The 15,424-nt window shown below is 43.8% G+C and overlaps 1 protein-coding gene across 3 annotated transcripts in view; it reads right to left on the reverse strand.

Annotated features, from left to right (window-relative positions):
- The window catches only part of bcl11ba (BCL11 transcription factor B a), a 36,037-nt gene extending 34,037 nt beyond the window's left edge, over window positions 1-2,000 (reverse strand). The window contains exon 1 of one of the 3 annotated variants that reach the window (XM_029729674.1): window positions 889-2,000. In XM_029729674.1, coding sequence (XP_029585534.1) covers window positions 889-946 — 58 coding nt within the window. In that variant the 5' untranslated portion in view covers window positions 947-2,000. The remainder of the gene's footprint in view (window positions 1-888) is intronic. The other 2 variants (XM_029729673.1, XM_029729675.1) reach the window with 2 other exon arrangements.
- Between the last annotated feature and the right edge of the window lie 13,424 nt (window positions 2,001-15,424).

Raw genomic sequence — 15,424 nt, forward strand, 5'->3', positions numbered from 1 at the left:
ATTATTATTATTATTATATTGGTTGGGATAACTTGTATTCAAGTAAGAGCACACGTGTATATAAGTGGACTACAGGATCGTGAAAGCGTGACGAAACAGAATAATGTAGTCTATAACACATGATACTTCTACTGAGTCAATTGTTCAGTCTGTGGACTATAAAGCGATATCCATCATCTATGTGATATCCATCATCTATACCGAGTAAGAAATCAATTTCCCCCCGACATGTCAAAAGGCCCATTCCCTGACGCCAGGTATTGTACTTGATTCTCTACTTGGCCTGGAGGACTTTGTTCAGCCAAGATACCTGCCCGCCTATAACCTGCACCAACAATAGCCTATACACGTCATGCAAAGTTCAACTGTCTTTTTGGGAGAGAAGAAGTTGATGGTGATATAACAGTATAAGAACTTACTGTATTTTTAATAGACATTTAGACCTAATAAGGGAAAGCTGTTTTTTTCTTTATTTATGCAGCTTTCACAAAAGTAGTCTGGACTATTAGCACATGCATAAAGTCTGTTTAATTTAAATGTAAATCGTAAAACAAATAGAGAATTGGGAATATAACATGTTTACTTGTTAAGCAAAAATGGATTTAAAGGCAATGCCATTGTAGAGCCATTAAAGTGTCAAATGCTATTATTTATCAACTAGTGGAAACGTGTTACATTCTGTAGCTCAAAACTATTTTTTCCCAACCCTGGTGTAACGCACGGAAGAGTTCATCACCCTCACTTAAGTTGATCAAATTAGCCAAATGTGTGAGTAAAGATAGGAGTCACAAAATAACACATGAACTTCCACTGAATGTAAAAAACTAAAGAAAGCGGTCCCCTAACGAGCTGTGTGATTCTGAGGGAAATAGAAAAGGAGGTACTTACCTGCTATTAATTCTCTCTGTGACACGTGCTGTGGGTTCCCCTGCTTGCGACGGGACATTGCCCTGGCATTTACACTGGCATTGCCCGGAGACCAGCACTCTGAAGGATGGGCTCGCTTCCCTCCTATTGCCTCCTCCTGCTCGGCACTCAACTTTTCACGGGACCTCCACAAGACCGAGGCTCCTGCGCTCGGACCTCCGGCCGGGGTGGGTGGTTGGTCGGGCGTCGTGCTGTAGGCTAGTGGTCCCCTCGTTTGGAGATGCGAAAATGTCTTTTGCGTTTTATCTCGTCGGTCCACTCTGCCCCTGTGTTTGTGTGTGACGAGACCGTGGGTAGCCTGGCTATAGCCTACCTTCTTCAATTCTATTTCACCTTCTCTCTTTAGGCTACTCACACCAGTGGCAAAAGGTGTGTGAGAGAAGTGAGATCTGTCCAAGTAGAAAAAAGAAAGAGATCAGACGTGGGGGAAATATCCTTGGATGATTGACGGTTGTTGTGAGTGACAGTTGAGATCAAACACCGGCAAGTGTCCCTCCACCTTGTGAGAGAAAAATAAGAATCAGGACGCGATGGTCAGCGCGCGCTGACAGCTCGGGTACCCAGACTGTGTCCAGTCAATGGCTCAGCCTGACTTCGTTTCTTCTTTTAGAAAAAGACGAAAAACTCAAATAAAAAATCGTAAACACACACAATTACAATAATTGATGATAAAATTTTAGAAAACTACGAATCCAATTTTTCTTCTTGGGCACTTGGGTACGGCCAAGTGATGGGCACTTCTCTTGGTGCAGCCTTGAGCATGCAATGCCAGGTACTTTTCAGTCTCCTCAACTCCAAGTGCTCTGTCCCCTTGTACGGCTCTGTGGAGACCGGGAATACAGGCTGCCACCTCCTTTCTCAATAAATCAAGACCTGCACGCTTTTCTCTCCCCTTTCTCTGTGTGAGTGTGAAGATGGCGGAGTGAGTCCTGCATCCCCCGAGCTCTCTGTCTCTCTGTGGCTAGAGCTGGCTCCGTACAATGGGATAAAATTCAAGTTCAAGTGCGGACGTGACGTTAAGTCTACAGTGAGAAAGAAAAATTGGAGACTGCAAGAGCACTGGGGGCGACTAGTGGTGGCTTTTCACAACTATCGGATCATCAGCAGCAAACAGTGGACAGCGCACTGCCGCCGTCTCTCAGAGAGAGAGAGCAGCAGTGGACGAAGCCGCTTGTTCCCACTGCCTCACAGACACACGCTGAAGGGAAACTCGCTCAGTTTCAGAAAAAAAGTCACTTTATTCTTTATTCATGTTATTCAGAAAAGTGTTCAAATATTTTTTTTCTCTCATTGACCTTATGACCTAAATAGGTTATTGATTTTTTTGTTGTTGCTCAGACCTGCTGGACAGTTTGCAAGACCATTTATATCAAATGCATTCATTGTCAGCCGTCAAATATAATTGATTAGAAATATAATGAAGGTGGTGATTTGTTTACATATAAGGTCACTTATTTTATACGTGGATGACGTTAAGATGTGGTCAACAAGACGTTTATTTTCTATGCGCGTATTTCTGTCTGCGCTTTTTGACGTCCTAGTCTGTTACAGTTAGAGCTGGTAAGGAGGTGGAGACACTTGTCAGGCGAATAGACGTTCATATAAAGTATGTCCACTTACATTTTCCATGGGCTATAGACAACATTAAACCCGTTTTCTGAAAGCCTTCCCTATGCGTGGAAACATGTCGATGTAACGAGAAACATTTTAACAGCAATGCATTTTGTTCAGAGATTTTATCATAAAATACTAGAACAGCTTAACTCAATGCAAATGATCAAAATTAACACTGGATGTCATTTGATGTCGATTAGTCAGAACTGTCTGCAATGTTTGTCTGATGTTTCAAACAAACAAAAAAGTGTAGCGTGCCGTAGTGCATCTCATTTCTCTCTGGATACTAGTTCTCCGCGGACATTCCTTGATATACGTTTACATTTGTTCAGAGTTAGATATTCTGTGATAAATGTATCGTGGCCGAGTAAAAGACGCAAAGCAAATTGCAAGCCTCCAACGCAATTAATCAGAGGTCGATCAAATATATAATGTGCTTAGGCCATCTGTAAACCTTATTACAGGGTTATAGACTACCTGGCTATAACCTATCCTCTATGTGTCTTATTCGCTATTTACATGATTTATACATGATTCGGACTCACACGTTTCGCCTAATGTCAGTGTCCAATGATTGGAAGAATTAAGTAAACGTTTTTGAAAAATGAACCGGAGTGCAAACTGTTGACTCAACTTACTCATTCCCGCGGTCCTAGTCCAAAAACTATTTCAAGATAGTTATTATGAGTATAGTACTCTACCAGGCAAGCACTTCAAATTAAATAACCTCCTTTGTCCTAATTCTGCACACTGGAGTTCAAATCCGTCATCAGCGGCTTATCAACATCACGACAGCCATAAATTAGAGAAATACACTTCCAGGTGAAATGGATGTCAAGCTGAAAATGAGAAACACAATGAGGCCCAGAATGGGAAACAGATCCTGATCACACAGTGTCAGCAGCATCTATAATGTACAATGCAGATGATCCAGTCCCCATTCTCTGCTCTGCACCCCTACTGCCTACCTGCCTGTGTGTGACTGCTCCAGTGAATGTGAGACTTGGAGACACAGGAGAGCGTGGCACTTAGTAAACTAGTGGGTTTGAGCTGAGATTCTCCCTACTTGGGTCTGTGCTGGTAATCTCCTGCATGTCTTAGTGGGAGCTGATTGATGATAGAGGCAGGCGGGGAGGGGAGAGAGGAAGACAGACAAGCAGACAGACAGACTGGCTGGCAGTGAGGCTGGCAGGGAGAAAGCAAGGCAGTGGTCACAGTGACAGAGAGAGGATATGGATAATGGTGTGTGTTCGTGTGTGTGGGATGGGGGTGGGGGGGGTTCTAAAGAAGACATTAGGAATTAATTGAATTAAAGAGGTGGGGAGGGGGGTTTGCAAAATAATCAACACAATGTAGAGTGGGTCTGTTCTGGGTAAAAGAAAGGCACTATGTGGGGAATAGGGTGTCATTTGAGACACTATGTCTGTGCTGTGGTGCATCTGGTTTTGATCTAGACTATGATGCTGAGTGGTAATATTTCTCCCAACACTCTCACTCAACTTTCAACCTAGCAGTGCTATCTATCTCGGCTTTTTAAAACGTGACCTATACTAATGGGCTATATGTGGTGTAAGGGATTCTCTTTGTACAACAACAACAAAAATAACATTTCAAAGATGTTTCCTAGTGGAGGGAATCACTAGGCATCAGAAAGAGAAGTGGGATTTTTTGTTTCACTAGACATGCATGAAAGGTCAAAAGTCAAAAGAAAACTTGCCGGTCATCCTTTGCTCTCCACGTTTCTATCACGTTGATCGGCTCACGCCTCAAGATTATGCCTACTCTTCTAGCTACTTAACACCCATCGCCACATCATCCTAGCTGGATTTGTGGGCAAACCCCCTGCAAACCCCTTTCCTCAACTTCCATTCTCTCTCCCTCTGGCTGTGTTTTAATCCATGCATCACAGCTTCACGCCGCTCCGTCTCAAGATGCTTTCTGCATATTTATCTCCAAGTGGGGCCGGGTCAGGTATTCATCTCTCCTCCATCTCTCTGATGATCGCAGGGGAATCCAAAGGCCTGCTATCCCAGGGTTTTATCCCCGGTGCGTTCACGACGCGGCCCACTAGCTGAGCCTCCCTCTCACATCTAGATTAGGGGGAGAGAAGGGTTTGTTCCCGTGCCAGGTGTTGTCAAGCCTCACGGATCTTCTCATCTGGTGAGGAACCATGAAATACGCCTCTATAAGCCTTAGTGGCCCATTGCTCATTGAGACAGACTGCCGCTATTGCAGAGTGTAACACCACCTCCGCGCCCGCAATGAATGGACTTTGTTACTTTGTTTAGTCCTCCACATCGCCTTGAGTGCTCTTCCCTTCTTCTTCGTCTTTCTCTCTCTCTCTCTCCCTCTCTCTCGCTTTCTTTCTCTCTCTTTGTCGATACCAGTCCCTTTCCTTTCTTCGCGGCTAGTCTTGGCTGGGGCCTCGAGCTTCAGCTGTGTTCAGTAGCAGCTTGACAAACTCGGAGCCAAGCGCTTTCCTCCTTCCCTCCATACAGCAGCACCAGTGGGAGGATATAAATAGACGTTTTCATGCTCATTTACAATAAAAAGCGAGGATTGCAGGTTCTTCCAAATGATGTCTTTATCATATGTATAACAGAACACCCACCACCTATTTGTAAGGATGTATCCAACAGCTTTGTCCTTGTATTACTTAGCTGAAGGCATTACGTTGAAATGTAAATCATTGTCATGTTTAAGACTTTAAGTATATGCCAATGGTTTTAGGTGTTATGGGAAGTAACATATGAGTTTAGGATTAGTACTGATTTCTTGGCGAATCACTGTAGTGGAGGCAGTGGTCAGTGAAAGGGCCTACATTTGTGGAATGTAATGGAATGATAGAAACACTCCTGTTGTCTCATTAAAGTGTGAAAGGTCAGCAACTGGCAAAACTTCTATATTTGGGCATCAAACTGTAATCACAGTAGGGCAGAGTGAAATGTTCTCATCAGACCATTTCAACAACATCATCCAGATTAAGAAGAAGAAGAAGAAATGAACTGTCCATTTGTGACTTGGCTACCATGCATGGCTTCGCGGGACTCTCAGAATGTGCTCTTCGTCCTTCTGCTCTCTGATTGGTTCATTACTCAGACCCACGCTGGGCAGGTGCAGTCAGTCACCTCTCTGTTGCATCATTTCCTCCCTATTGAAAGTTCCAGGGCCAATTCCTTTCTGAGCTGAGGACAATCAGTGTTATAAGTTATGGGGATGTCGCCACGTCGACACTTCCTGGATGTAAATGTCCTGTTTTTCCCCCCTAATTTCATTTGCATATATAGTATATGCAGTGTTTGGGTTTTATGCTAATGCTAAATAAGCCATTTCTCTGGGCTAATGATTCTAGCTGGCGATTAGAGGATCATTTACGGGACATAGAGGTGTCCTTAGGATTCTTTAGAACTCTTCGTTCCTAAGAACAACTTCAGGAACGGGCCCGCTAATATCCATGTTTATTTGTCCAGATGCAAGTTGGCAGTATGGCGAGACGTGCAATGGGAGAGACTCATTTTACAGAACAGTGAGAAGAAATTCAACAGAGCTTTAGAGTCATGGGGTTTTAGAAACACTTGTTTTCACCCATTGTTGTTTATGTAATAGGAATGGATCATCGTCAACTTTCAGTGTTTTTCACTCTCCCTCAGAGGACTTGACGCTTCCCTCCAGAATATCGTGTGAAACAATTCAATGTTAGTAGACAAAGGTAGAGAGAGGTAGAGAGAGGTAGAGAGAGAGAGAGAGAGAGAGAGAGAGAGTATAAATACTTTAGAATCCATAGTTCCATAGATATAGCTAGAGGGAGTACTTAAATATTAGCCCCTATTAGATTTTTTTATTGCACTGGTAACAGTGCTGGGAGATATGAATGTGATAGTGCTAATTCCTCTATAGCCATGTAATGTCTCCCAGACAGACTTTTTATGCAACAGTACCCTCTGTTGGCTAGCAGCTGCCACATGCAAATTACAGGCCTCTATCTACGCACCCACTGCTCAGAGCAGGCTTAGCTCGCTAGCCGCAATTTGGGCCCCCTTCCTCCGCTCCCCTCTACCACCGTTCCTGGTACCCCACACCCCACCCCTTCTCTCTGGATGAAAGGGAAGAAGGGACAAGAAGAATGGTCTTGTTTCTTGTCTTCAGTGGAATACTACAATTTCCCTTGTTCTAGAACTGTCTGACTGAGTCCATTTGAAAGTCAATGTTAAGTATGATTGATCACTTTAATTTCTCTGTGTTTGCCTGTCTGGTCTGTGTTACAGCTACATGTCTTTGCCTAAGCTCCCAGACAGTGACTACACTGTAGCCAAATTAATAGATAGCAGGTTGATTTTAAACATTACCTGCCCTGAAATAATATTCACTCTGGGTGTCCTCCTTACTGTGCGTGTATGTTAAATGTCTTTTTTTTTTTACACCGTTCCTATAATAGACGTTGAGAATTAAAAGTAACCTTTAAAGAGTTAAAGAGCGCTCCCAAGACGTTCTCCACATGAGTCGAAGAGAGTTTCAAGTGTTTGAGGGGGAGAAGGCGAGCAGAGAACAAGCCCTCAAGCACAATTAAGAATATCAAAGTTGAAATGATACCTTTTAAAGGGAAAATGCTAATGATAGGTTTATTTCGAACAAGTGAACACATTCCCCTGCTCTGCTCAGTTGTACTGAATCCCAAGCTCTCATTAAGAGCTCTCCAATTGACGCTCTCTAGTCTTTATCGAGAAGGTTTGGGGTGTTTATTTTAGGATTAAATAATGGTATTAAAATGAACTCATCTGGATGGGATGGGGCTGGTTGTTAGTTAATATATGTGTTGGTCATTATCACCGATTAATGATATAACGAGGATAAAACAACCTAAAAAAAAAACGATGCATTTTGAGCTCACAGAGCCAGAAGTGTCTTTACAGAGTAATTAGATATCCATTCAATTACCAGCTTTATTTATGAGACTGCCTTGTGATGTCATAACGCGTTCATGTGCTTATTCTGTTGTTTCCCCCCCCCCCTCTTTTTATTGTGTGGAATGGAACAGAAATAGTCCGTTTTTATTGTTGTAACCTATTGAGTCCATACAGACTGATCTCATTTGACGTAGGCTGTTTGATTGAATTGATTACACATTTTGACAGCGCTCCTTCTCTGTCCCACACACATGCACACAGTGAGAGAGAAATGGCCCCATCTCTCCAGTAAATAAAGGTGCCCTTTAATTCCATTTTCAGCTAGAGAAGGGAAATAAGTTCAGGACTACATTCCATTCCCTAGATGGTGCACCATTTTTGACCATAGGCCTCTTGATTGCATATATGTCTTACCACCCCAGAGTTAATGCTTGTTAGAAGCACCTTTGGCAGCCATTACATCTGGAAACATTTTGAACACGATTCTACCAACGTTGCACAACTCTTAGGGCCACATACACTTAGTGTAGAAAACATCTTCCTAATATTGAGTTACGCATATCTTTCACCTGGATTCACCTGGTCAGTCTGTCATGGAAAGAGCCGTGTTCATGGTTTTGTACACTCGGCCTATATCCATTGTTTTTGTCAAAATTGCTCAAGCTCAGTAAATTGACGTACAGCAATATTCAAACCATGTCACTGATTTTCAGGCAGATTTAAGTCAGGACTGAGACTGCACCGTTCAGGAACACTAAACACCTATTGGAAAGCCATGCAGGTGTATCTTTGGCATAAACATGTGTGTTATTGTCCTGCTGAAAAATAAAACTATCCCAGGGTTAGGTATTCAGAAGACCAGGCAGGGTTTCCTCGAACTTTATAGAGTCTACTGGTGACATGCATACCCATACCATGATGCTGCCATTTAAAAAATATAATTATTTAACCTTTATTTAACTATAACTATGCCATGACAATACTTGAAAATACAAAGGGTCAATGACATTGCATTCACTCCACATTACTGGCCTGTATGACAAAGTTAAAAGAGAGAGAGAGAGGTGGCCCATGTCTCCAGTAAAGGAATGTGCCCTTTCATTCCCTTTTCAACTAGAAAAGGAAAATAAAAGTTAAAGAATGAGTCTTAAATGGCACCCTATTCCCTATATGGTGCACTACATTTGATCATAGGCCTCTGGTCAAAGTAGTGCACTGCATAGGGAATAGGGTCTTATTTGGGACAAAGACCATGCTGTGATAATAAAGATGTATGATATAAAGCTGTCTGGATATTCCAGGATGCTCCATGCTTCCAGCTTTGTGTCAGTATCCAGACTATCCACGCCCAGACCAGGAGGCCGGGGCCAAGCGCTCTCCGACCCCGCTAAATGAGAAATAAACATTGTTGGGGACGCCAAGGGGCCAGGAGATCTCTTTAGGAAGCCCCTCTCCATTGGGGGAACCCCAGCGGGACGTGGTCGGCCTGGCCAGTGGAAACAGCGGGACTAAATGTGATTGTTGGAGAAGAAAAATGGCAAAAGAGTGTGACTAAATCAGTTAGTTTGGCAGTCGAATGGTCGGTAGGGCAGGCATACTTCCTCTGCTCCCAGGAGAGAGAGGGGGGAGAGAGGGAGAGAAGGAGAGAGAGAATTTGGCAGTCGGATGGTCGGTAGGGCAGGCATACTTCCACTGCTCCCAGGAGAGAGAGGGGAGAGAGAGAGAGAGAGGGAGAGAGGGAGAAAGGGAGAGAAAACAGATTTGTGCTCAGTCCTCAAAATAACAAAAACACGCAAAACCCTGGCATCAGATAGAGAAGCTGCCAAAGGCCCCACATTCCCAACAATTACCTTCTTCTTCTTTTTCTTCCTCCTTCTCCTCAGCCCTCCTATTCAGCCTCTATTCCTGCCTTGTTATTGCAGCTTTTCCCTTCTCCATCTTGGCGCGCCTATTACGTGCTCCTGTTGTGGATCGGCGATAAAGTGCCTGCCAACCTTGTCGCCGTTCCCATGTGACAAACTTAACGGAAAAGTTGGGACAAGTTAAAATCACCTCTAAAACTCCCCCAGAAAGCCACTCTTCTCATTTAAATAGGCCTGAGCATTTGTAATATGTTACCATATTTGGCAAATAGCTGAATGTGTTTAAATAATATAGACCTTTGAGCCTGACTGCACGCATCATGTCTGTGTATGTGCATGATGTCTGTGTATGTGCATCATGTCTGTGTAGGTGCATGTCTGTGTACAGCGCATTCGGAAAGTATTCAGACCACTTCACTTTTTCCACATTTTGTTACGGTACAGCCTTATTCTAAAATGGATTAAATAAAACATTTTATTCATCGATTTTGGCACATTTCTTAAAAGAAAGAAAGAATAAATACCTTATTTACATAAGTATGCTATGAGATTCAAAATTGAGATCAGGTGCATCCTGTTTCCATTGATCATCCTTCAGATGTTTCTACAACTTGATTGGAGTCCACCTGTGGTGAATTCAATTGATTGGACATGATTTGGAAAGGCACACACCTGTCTATATAAGGTCCCACAGTTGACTGTGCATGTCAGAGAAAAAACCAAGCCATGATGTCAAAGGAATTGTCTTTACAGCTCAGATACAGGCTTGTGTCGAGGCACAGGGGAAGAGCATCAAAACATTTCTGCATCATTGAAGGTCCCCAAGAACACAGTGGCCTCCATCATTTTTTTATTTAACCTTTATTTAACTAGGCAAGTCAGTTAAGAACAAATTCTTATTTTCAATGACGGCCTAGGAACAGTGGGTTAACTGCCTTGTTCAGGGGCAGAACGACAGATGTGTACCTTGTCAGCTCGGGGATTTGATCTTGCAACCTTTCGGTTACTAGTCCAACGCTCTAACCACTAGGCTACGCTGCCGCCATCCATTCTTAAATGGAGGAAGTTTGGAACCACCAAGACTCTTCCTTGAGCTGGCCTCCCAGCCAAACTGAGCAATCGGGGGAAGGGCCTTGGTCAGGGAGGTGAACAAGAACCCGATGGTCATTCTGACCAGAGTTCCTCTGTGGAGATGGGAGAACCTTCCAGAAGGACAACTCTCTCTGCAGAACTCTACCAATCAGGCCTTTATGGCAGAGTGGCAGATGGAAGCCACTCCTCAGTAAAAGGCACATGACAGCCCGCTTGGAGTTTGCCGAATGGTACCTAAAGGACTCTGACAATGAGAAACAAGATTCTCTGGTCTGATGAAACCAAGATTGAACTCTTTGGCCTGAATGCCAAGTGCCACGTCTGGAGGAAACCTGTCACCATCCCTACTGTGAAGCATGGTGGTGGCAGCATCATGCTGTGGGGATGTTTTTCAGCGGCAGGGACTGGGAGAAGACAACAGAGGAGTGGCTTTTGGACAAAGTTCTGGCTCCGCGACCATCCGCTCAAAGAAAAATCTGCCCATGGCTGAATGTAATTGGGGACCCCTGAGTCTAGATGATCCTATCCACCAATCAGGGTGTATATGTAAATATATTTCAATTTGTATCAACACGCCCACACGATGAGATTGAGCACTTCAATGGTAAAAGGAGGCTCAGGAAAATAAATTATAAAAAATATTTGGAATCATTTTCGTGAAATAAAAACAGTGTTGTATTAGACATACAGTGGTGGGCTTTAAGAAATGTTAGTTTTCTCGTTTCAACAAGCCTCTCTTGTTGTTACTCTTGTGGCTCCCTCATCCCTCTAGCATCGTGAACCAACCTCTACTGTAGCTTGTGGAGTTTTGTTGTGAACAAAGTGTTTCTGTCTGTGTGTCTACGCGATGTATCAAATCAAATCAAATTTATTTATATAGCCCTTCGTATATCAGCTGAAATCTCAAAGTGCTGTACAGAAACCCAGCCTAAAACCCCAAACAGCAAGCAATGCATGTGAAAGAGGCACAGTGGCTAGGAAAAACTCCCTAGGAAAAACTCCCTAGAAAGGCCAAAAACCTAGGAAGAAACCTAGAGAGGAACCAGGCTATGAGGGGTGGCCAGTCCTCTTCTGGCTGTGCCGGGTGGATATTATAACAGAACATGGTCAAGAAGTTAAAATGTTCATAAATGACCAGCATGGTCAAATAATAATAATCATTGTAGTTGTCGAGGGTGCAACAAGCACGTCCGGTGAACAGGTCAGGGTTCCGTAGCCGCAGGCAGAACAGTTGAAACTGGAGCAGCAGCATGGCCAGGTGGACTGGGGACAGCAAGGAGTCATCATGCCAGGTAGTCCCGAGGCATGGTCCTAGGGCTCAGGTCCTCCGAGAGAAAGAAAGAAAGAGAGAAAGAGAGAATTAGAGAGAGCATATTTAAATTCACACAGGACACCGGATAAGACAAGAGAATACTCCAGATGAAACAGACTGACCCTAGCCCCCCGGCACATAAACTACTGCAGCATAAATACTGGAGGCTGAGACAGGAGGGATCAGAAGACACTGTGGCCCCATCCGATGATACCCCCGGACATGTATGCCACTAACAGTTACACAAACTAACTCCATGTTGGATTAACGTGTGCCATGTAGGTGTGGGTGTGTCCTACCTTTGACTTCTTCAATTTGTCACTCAGTGGTTTGTCGTCGTGATGTTTGGAGTTTAGATCCTGGGGTTACAAAGTCAACGTGGCGTCCGTATTCATATTGAAATGACAAGGAGATGGACCTCTTGTTTCCACTCTTAGGTCAGGACAGTGGAGGAGAATTCCCAACAGCCACTTGAGTGTTTTTGCGTCTTGAGCCGACCTTAAGCTTATAAGACGACCAAATCAACGTTGTTACCATATTATTTCAACACATATTTAAATGTGTGGCAGAGCAAGGACCTCGTTGTCACTCCCCTGATGAATATCCGACTGGGCTGGAACTCGGGTTGTCTGTGTGTCACGTGTGTGCGTATGTGCATGCTTGTGTGTGTGTGTGTAGCGAGAGACAGAGCTACCGTGATGGATAGGGTTGGCTGCATCTGTGGCTGGCCTAACACAAGACTCACCTATAGTTCAACCTGATAACAGCAGCGAACAGTCCCCTCAGAGGTAAATACGGCCTTCATTTACATGAGAGCAGCTCTGTGTGTGTGTGTGTGTGTGTGTGTGTGCGCGCGCGTGTCATCAGACAGTTTATACTATTGAGGGGAGTCATCATGATGCAATTACAAGCAATCCATTTAAATCCATTCATAGTGACTCACACACACACACACACACACACACACACACACACACACACACACACACACACACACACACACAGTCTGTCGGGAGGGCTTTGTAGCTACACTTAAAAACCAAGGTGTAATTTCAGAGCTAAACTACTGTATGTTGTTGAAAGAATCCCTTTCTCTAACAGGAAGATTTGATTGGCTGTGTATCGGACGCTGATCCAGGTGCGGGGGTTCGATCCCCACTTACGCCCTAACTTGATTTCTCTCTGTACGTCCCTCTAAAATAGCTCCGCAGTCTTCCCAATGAAGCATACAAATATGAAACAGGAACAGAATTGAGGGGCTAAAGGGGGGGGGTGTGATTGGTTCAGTGTGTCACTGGTGGGCCGTGACAGTGTCAAACCCAACTGGACCTGGCCTCCCTGCTGCTTCTGTTTGGACAGAAGGATTACTACCTGGGGGTCAGTGTTAGTGGGGGACAGTTTACACACACATACACATTGTAACACACACACAGATCTGATGGTGAATAATGGCGTTGCCATAGGAGACAGCAGTTCCAGCGCTCTCCAAACCCCATCCAGCACCATCAGCACTTTGAAAGATTGCCTTCATACTTTTCCTTATCGCATCCCCCTCTCCCTCCCTTTCTTTCTTTCTCCCCCGTCTTCCCTCCATACCCCTCTCCCTCCCTCCGTCTCTTCCAGGTTACCCTCCACCCCCTCAGCCCGGCCCACGTCCCCCTCCAGTCCCTATCTGCTTGTTTCACATTTCCCCCTTCTCTACCCCGTCTCTCGCTGGCCCCACGATTCATCACCGGCCCATTGGCTGGCGGCATGGACAGCAGCGGCGCTACAGCGGAGGGGAGAACAGCAAACGGGCGCTATGTCATTGAGCTTTCTCTACCATGTCAATGTCACTCCTACACAGCTACAGCCCACAGCCTGGATGCACCAAGCAAGACAACCTACACACACATACACACCCAGCCTGGAGCGACCAGAGGCTCCGCCTCTCTCCGGGCGGTGTGTGTGCGATATCCAGGAGGAGATTAGATCAGTTATCCTGTGCTCAACCCAGGGATTCCCAAACTCGTTCCTGGTGCCCCCCTTGGGTGCATGTTTTGATTTTTGCCCTGGAACTCAATAATCAAAGCTAGTAGCGCAGCTGCATCAGTCATAGGTAGATACGAGTCTACAATCTTCTCCCTCTGTGATGCTATATGAATACAGTGAAACTATACATCTCTCTCTCTACTTCTCCCTCTGTGAGACTATATGAATACAGTGAAACTATACATCTCTCTCTCTACTTCTCCCTCTGTGATACTATATGAATACAGTGAAACTATACATCTCTCTCTCTACTTCTCCCTCTGTGATACTATATGAATACAGTGAAACTATACATCTCTCCCTCTACTTCTCCCTCTGTGATACTATATGAATACAGTGAAACTATACATCTCTCTCTCTACTTCTCCCTCTGTGATACTATATGAATACAGTGAAACTATACATCTCTCTCTCTACTTCTCCCTCTGTGATACTATATGAATACAGTGAAACTATACATCTCTCTCTCTACTTCTCCCTCTGTGATGCTATATGAATACAGTGAAACTATACATCTCTCTCTCCCTCTACTTCTCCCTCTGTGATACTATATGAATACAGTGAAACTATACATCTCTCTCCCTCTACTTCTCCCTGTGATGCTATATGAATACAGTGAAACTATACATCTCTCTCTCTCTACTTCTCCCTCTGTGATACTATATGAATACAGTGAAACTATACATCTCTCTCTCTACTTCTCCCTCTGTGATGCTATATGAATACAGTGAAACTATACATCTCTCCCTCTACTTCTCCCTCTGTGATACTATATGAATACAGTGAAACTATACATCTCTCTCTCTCTACTTCTCCCTCTGTGATACTATATGAATACAGTGAAACTATACATCTCTCTCTCTACTTCTCCCTCTGTGATACTATATGAATACAGTGAAACTATACATCTCTCTCCCTCTACTTCTCCCTCTGTGATGCTATATGAATACAGTGAAACTATACATCTCTCTCTCTCTACTTCTCCCTCTGTGATACTATATGAATACAGTGAAACTATACATCTCTCTCTCTACTTCTCCCTCTGTGATACTATATGAATACAGTGAAACTGTACATCTCTCTCTCCCTCCCACCCTCCCTCCCTCCCTCCTAGCACTGTGGCGGTCAAGACATTTTGTTAGCCAGTGATTGTCAAGCAAATAACTGCCGGTCTCATGGTAGTTGACAGTTAATTAACAAAAACACGTTTAGCATCTCCTGGCTTCCATGCATTACCTACAAGCCACTGATTTTAAAAATGTTTTAAATGTTTTAAAAAGTCTAATAAATCCATTTAATATAGCCCATCACAATAAAACCATTCTTTATTTTATACAGGTCTAAAGAAACATGATATGAAGAAAATGTAGTGGATTTCAGATGAACAGAACAGCATACTCTGTATGTCCTTATCTAAGGCCCTGATATGGTTATGCCATATGGCTGTAGGCTACACTAGTTCATCTAGCAAACAAGATTTGTTTAGAATTCTGTGGCATTATTTTTGTGTATTTGATAGTATGAAGAATACAATTGAACATAGCTGAATAAAATAGAAAGGATATTTTCTCCTTTTAAAATCATAAACTTGGATTAGCTAACACAACGTGCCATTGGAACACAGGAGTGATGGTTGCTGATAAATGGGCCTCTGTACGCCTATGTAGATATTCCATAAAAAA

The sequence above is a fragment of the Salmo trutta genome, chromosome 33 (genome assembly GCF_901001165.1).
Source record: "Salmo trutta chromosome 33, fSalTru1.1, whole genome shotgun sequence".
Lineage (NCBI taxonomy): Eukaryota > Metazoa > Chordata > Actinopteri > Salmoniformes > Salmonidae > Salmo > Salmo trutta.